The 6,171-nt window shown below is 38.8% G+C and overlaps 1 protein-coding gene across 1 annotated transcript; it reads right to left on the bottom strand.

Annotated features, from left to right (window-relative positions):
* Nucleotides 1-253: 253 nt before the first annotated feature.
* On the bottom strand, nt 254-5,180 carry LOC116476532 (importin-7-like). The gene is made up of 6 exons (XM_032166648.2): nt 5,084-5,180; nt 4,907-4,991; nt 2,472-2,606; nt 1,735-1,834; nt 626-702; nt 254-466 (listed from the first exon to the last, which is right to left on the bottom strand). The coding sequence occupies exons 3-6, from the start codon at nt 2,562-2,564 to the stop codon at nt 320-322; spliced, it is 417 nt and encodes a 138-aa protein (XP_032022539.1). The 5' UTR covers nt 2,565-2,606; nt 4,907-4,991; nt 5,084-5,180; the 3' UTR covers nt 254-319.
* Nucleotides 5,181-6,171: the final 991 nt, after the last annotated feature.

The raw sequence follows: 6,171 nt of genomic DNA, 5'->3' as shown, positions 1-6,171 counted from the left end.
ACGCCCAGCTGATTTTTGTATTTTTAGTAGAGGCGGGGTTTCACCATGTTGGCCAGGCTGTTCTCCAACTCCTGACCTCAGGTGATCCCCCCGCCCTGGCCTCCCAAATAGCTGGGATTACAGGCATGAGCCACCACACCCAGCCTATTTTTTATTCTTATCGAGATGTGGGTCTCACTATGTTGCCCAGGCTGGTCTCAAACTCCTGGGCTCAGGCAATCTGCCTGCCTCAGCATCTCAAAAGTGCTGGGATTATAGAAGTGAGCCACTGTGCCTGGCTGGCTGTTTATTTTTTAAAACTACTTGCATACATGCACACTCATGCACATACAAACACACTAAAGAATACCTTCAGAAGTATTTCAGCTAAAGAGCCAATCATATGCAGAGCTCCATCTTTTTTTCGAGGGTCAGCATTTGGTTCTGTAAGAATCTGGTAACAAAATCCCATAGTCTTTTGCAGTACCTAGATTAAAAGAGAAAAGTACTGTTATTGAATAGGCCAACAGTCCTTAAAAAACATACTAACAAAATGACTCACATGACTAACATTTAAAACTGAGTGTATAGCTGAATAAATTTTAAATAATACAGCAAAAGTTATCTAAACATTAAATAAGCCTACCTCTTTCCTCTTACTACAGGCTGTAAACAAAAGTGTCTGGGCAGCAGTGGTAGGAGAAATGAAATCTTCAAACACATCTAGAGAACAAGTTTAAAATTAAGACAATAAACATTAATTTCTTCACCAAAGCATTAAAAAAATGCTTAATCTTTACATAAGGTATGAAAATGATCCCAGATCCCTTTATAATTTTGCAAAAGCAGAATTCAATGTCTTTTCTGTACAAATTAAATGCTTTTGTTTGTTTTGAGATGGAGTCTCACTCTGTCACTCAGGCTGGAGTGCACTGGGCGATCTCGGCTCATTGCAACCTCCATCTCCCAGGTTCAAGCAATTCTCCTGCCTCAGTCTCCCAAGTAGCTGGTTTACAGGTGCCTGCCACCACGCCCGGCTAATTTTTGTATTTTTAGTAGAGATGGGGTTTCACTATATTGGCCAGGTTGGTCTCAAACTCCTGACCTCAAACGATCTGCCTGCCTAGGCCTCCCAACATGTTGGGATTTACAGGCCTTAGCCACTGCACCTGGCCTGTGCAAATTAAATGTTAATCCATGAATTCCTCCTAATAGTTTTCATTTTTATTTGTTAACTCAGAACTCAGCAGTTTAAATCGTATGTATGAAACACTACTGATGTGAGAATTTTCACAACAGGGTCACAAAAGTACAAGCTGCAAAAAGCACAAACGACTTGGTAAGAATAAGGACCAATACTCAACATTATTAGCCAAATTACAATTCTTTAGTTCTGTGCAAGGACTTCATATGACTCCAGCTTCCAAGATGTGTTTTCTCATTTCCCACTCATATGATGGCTAACATAAGATCCAAAAGTATAGTTGAGACATTTAGTGTTGAGGTGTAATCTTGAATATCTAACAGTTTTGGCATTCAGTAATAAAAACTTAACAGTATTGAATTTGTGTCCGCCAAAAATAAGATTATCATTATCAAATGTCATAAATAATAGCCCCAAAAAGGACTACATAAGGGATCAATTACATTAAAACAACAAAGAAGATACATAATACCCCCTAGGCTGGCTACACACAATCACTGTAATCTTAATTACTGACATTTTTTGTTTCTAAAAATGTGAAAATTCCTTACCAAACTTCATGCGTATATATTCGTAAGGGTCTTCTTGCCAAAGTTCCTCATCAGCATCTGTATAGCACATCAATGGAAAAATAACATCTTGGATAATGCCCTGCAATTTAAAAGTTAAGAAAACAATAACCATCAGTTTTCAAATTTAAACCTTCAAATTTCCTTTAAGTATTAAAACCAAAGTAACACTATTATGTATTTTAAAGCTTAATATCAAACGTTAGTAATGCATTTAATGTGTTCTAAGATCAACTATCAAACTACATGTACTTCCCCTCTCTGTAACAAGTAATTATAAGATATATGTGTACAAAGGTCACAATTAAGTATTCTAAATATATATAGTCTATAAAATTCTACAGCTCTAAATAAAGCACATAAATTATTCACAGAAATAGCAGATAAGTCATTTATCCTAGAAACGAATCTGGTGAAATGAAGTCCCTTGGCTACTCCAAATTACATGATAAAATATAATCATAGTTCAATATTAAGAACTTAAATCGAAAGTTTGAAGACAACAGTTTTGGATTAAAAGATACGTTGGGTATTCACAAGATACCTCTCATAACTTTATGTCAGTGTCTTGTCTCCTTTTTCTGCTATACTCTCAAAACAACCACCAGAAGTAGACTAAGTAACACAACTCAACAAACATGCAATTTTTCAACCTTTATGGTAATTGATGTTATTTCTATTATATTTGCTATAAAAACATTTCAGATAAAAATTATTACTTGTATATGGGGCTTCAGATTCTTCCAGGTGAGAGCATGAGAAACTCCTTGATTAATATAATTTAATGTCTGTTGTAAAACTCGAGGAGCCATATATTGCTTCTCCTTGTACTGATATAACACCTTCAATAAAACCTTGGAAAAAAATTTTCGATCAAAAATCAATGTTCAAATAGAAATTTCAACCACTTACAAGCCAGTAAAAACAGTTAACACACATCTTAATGCCAAGCTCATCATCAAGAAAAACAACCGTATACTTCGAAAAATAATTTAACTCATTTCTGATTAAGAATGAAAAGAAAACTATATACTATCTTCGTTTTTCTGGGTTTTTTTTGTTGTTGTTGTTAGAGACAGTGTCTCACTACGTTGCCCCGGCTGGTCTCTAACTCCTGGCCTCAAGCGATTCTCCCATCTCAGCCTCCCAAAGTGCTGGGATTACAGGTGTAAGCCACCACACCTAACCCATTTGCTACCTATTGAAAAACCACAGTATTGGGAGAAAACCCTATCTTGTTAAAGCCATCTTCTGGGAAAATCTTACCCAAAGCAGTCAATTTCCTATTTAGCATCTGTCAATAGTTCTAACTCTACTTCATGTTTCAGAACACTGATACGCAAAATGTGGTCCACAAACCTCTAGTGGTCCCCGAGAATATTTCAGAGGATCTACTAGTTTAAAGCTACTTTCGTAATGATATTGTCTTTTTTAAAAAAAAACAACAACTGTGTTTTGAGTAAATGAGTATTTGCACCAATGGTACAAAACCATGGTGTTAAATGTTCTGACGCCTTATTTGAATCAAGAGAGTATGATATTAAATTCACAGTATTTTTATTTATTTATTTATTTTTGAGACGGAGTTTTGCTCAATGGTGCAATCTCGGCCCACCGCAAACTCCGCCTCCTGGGTTCAAGTGATTCTCCTGCCTAAGCCTCCCGAGTAGCAGGGATTACAGACATGCGCCACCACACCCAGCTGATTTTTGATTTTGTATTTTTAGTAGACAGGATGTCTCCATGTTGGTCTGAACTTGAACTCCTGACCTCAGGTGATCTGCCTGCCATGGCCTCCCAAAGTGCTGGGATTACAGGGGTGAGCCACCACGCCTGGCCAAGTCACTGTATTCTTTACAGCCATATTCTTATAGAAGAAGCTTTTCCATTTTTTTTTTTTTTTTTTTTGAGACAGTCTCACTCTGTTGCCCAGGCTGGAGTGCAGTGGCGCAATCTCTGCCCACCGCAAGCTCCACCCCCCGGGTTCACGCCATTCTCCTGCCTCAGCCTCCCAAGCAGCTGGAACTACAGGCGCCCACCACCACACTCGGCTACTTTTTTGAATTTTTAGTAGAAACGGGGTTTCATTGTGTTAGCCAGGATGGTCTTGATCTCCTGACCTCGTGATCTGCCCGCCTTGGCCTCCCAAAGTGCTGGGATTACAGACATGAGCCACCACGCCCAGAGAACAAGTTTTTCTTAAGAATTTTTTTTTTTTTTGAGATGGAGTCTTGCTCTGTCACCCAGGCTGGAGTGCAGTGGCATGATCTCCACCCACTGCAACCTCGGCCTCCTGGGTTCAAGCCATTCTCCTGCCTCAGCCTCCCCAGTAGCTGGGATTACAGGCACACACCACCACGCCCAGCTGATTTTTGTATTTTTAGTAGAGATAGGATTTCTCCATGTTGGCCAGGCTGGTCTCGAACTCCTGACCTCATGATCTGCCCACCTTGGCCTCCCAAAGTGCTGGGATTATAGGATTATATGCTCAAAAATGAATAAAATGAGTCCATTATTTCAAGGAAAATTGCTGACAATATGTTACTGGTGTTAAAATTTGAGGTTTCAAGCAAAAATTAGAATTCTGGGCCAGGGGTGGGGGTTCACACCTGTAATCCCAGCACTTTGGTAGGCCGAGGCAGGCGGATCACCTGAGGTCAAGAGTTCAAGACCAGCCTGACCAACATGGAGAAAACCCGTCTCTACTAAAAATTCAAAATTAGCCGGGTGTGGTGGCACATACCTATAATCCCAGCTACTCGGGAGGCTGATGAGGCAGGAGAATCGCTTGAACCTGGGAGACAGAGGTTGCAGTGAGCCGAGATTACGCCACTGCACTCCAACCTGGGCAACAAGAGAAAAAAAATTGTTCTCTTAACATATAATAGGCCTGTTATTATATTTTAATGAACTGTTTACTCTTACCTTAATTTCTAATATGATAAATATTACTAGGTATAACTCACATAAATGAGAACCCAATGGTATCCTAAGTAATTTGAACATAAAGAGATCCTCAGACCAAAAATGTTTGAGACCTGGTACAGGGTCCAAACAGGCACTCTTTAGATGTCAAAGAAACTGGAAATAAGCAATATATAAATTAACTTAAAGATGCCATGTTTCCACTTAGAAAAACTAAAAATAGACTTACTTGCTGGACACCAACAGCAAATGCCTTCAGAAATACTTCAGCAAATTCATTATACTCCTTGGAAACATTGCCAGGGCTTCCATATCTAAAAGAACATCAAAATGCCCATTGTTTCTTTATAATGCTTTATGCTAGCACTTTAAATTAATTTAAATCACCATATATAGATGAGATTACCTTTCAAAAAGTCTTGCTAAAATATGTAAGGCCCACTTCTTGCATTTCCACCATGGTAACTCAGGTCGATCATCTTCTTCAACTTGAAGTGTTTCCTTTAAAGAGACATTTATTTAATGATAAGAGATAATACAGTATAGGAGGAACAGCATGAGATGAGAAAAGATTGACAAAAATGTGAATGCTTCTCTAATGCTGGCCTTTTTTTTTTTTTTTTGAGATGGAGTCTCGCTCTGTTGCCATCTCAGCTCACTGCAAGCTCCGCCTCCCGGGTTCACACCATTCTCCCGCCTCAGCCTCCCAAGTAGCTGGGACTACAGGCGCCAGCCACAACGCCCAGCTAATTTTGTTTTTGTATTTTTAGTAGAGACGGGGTTAGCCAGGATGGTCTCCATCTCCTGATCTCGTGATCCACTGTGCCTGGCCTGATGTTGGCCTTTCATAGTAGAAGGTTAGACTTGGAAAAGTATTAACCCTATTTAAATCAAAGAGGCATCCTCACTGCTTCACTAGTTGGTTATAAAAGACATGCTTTTTAAAATAATTCTACAAGCTTAAAGCCAAACATTTTAGCCAAGATCTAAATAGTATAGTCAAGGCCATGACAATTGTAACTTAATCAAAATCAGTATATTTCATAACAGAAAGGGCATGAGAAACTCCATTTCAGAAATCTAGTTTCAGATATATAAGTATAAATGTGCAACGATTTGTGTATGAGAATATTAATTATAATATTATTTGTAATGGTAAAAAATTGCTAAGAACCTGAACATTCATTAATAATGTTCAATTATGGAAGATCCATAAAAGACTACTACACAATCACTGAAAGAAGGAACTGGATCATTATACATTAATAACCTAAGACATCCATAACATACATATATATATATATATATATATGTGTGTGTGTGTGTGTGTGTGTGTGTTTTGAGACAGAGTCCCAATCTGTTGCCAGGCTGGCGTGTAGTGGCACAATCTCGGCTCACTGCAACCTCTGCCTCCCTGGTTCAAGTGATTCTCCTGTCTCAGCCTCCCGAGTAGCTGGGACTACAGGCTTGCACCACCATGCCCAGCTAATTTTT

The sequence above is a fragment of the Hylobates moloch genome, unplaced genomic scaffold (assembly GCF_009828535.3).
Source record: "Hylobates moloch isolate HMO894 unplaced genomic scaffold, HMol_V3 SCAFFOLD_11, whole genome shotgun sequence".
Taxonomy (NCBI): Eukaryota; Metazoa; Chordata; class Mammalia; order Primates; family Hylobatidae; genus Hylobates; species Hylobates moloch.
The sequence above is the reverse complement of the archived record's forward strand: the minus strand, read 5'-3'. Positions and strand labels throughout refer to the sequence as shown.

Excerpts from the sequence above, each read along its gene's own strand:
- LOC116476532 (XM_032166648.2), bottom strand. The coding sequence starts at position 2,564 with ATGGCTCCTCGAGTTTTACAACAGACATTAAATTATATTAATCAAGGA. Across the intron at positions 1,835-2,471 it reads ATCTGAAGCCCCATATACAA|GGCATTATCCAAGATGTTAT; the intron begins GTAATAATTTTT and ends TTTAAATTGCAG. Across the intron at positions 703-1,734 it reads ATATATACGCATGAAGTTTG|ATGTGTTTGAAGATTTCATT; the intron begins GTAAGGAATTTT and ends CTTGTTCTCTAG.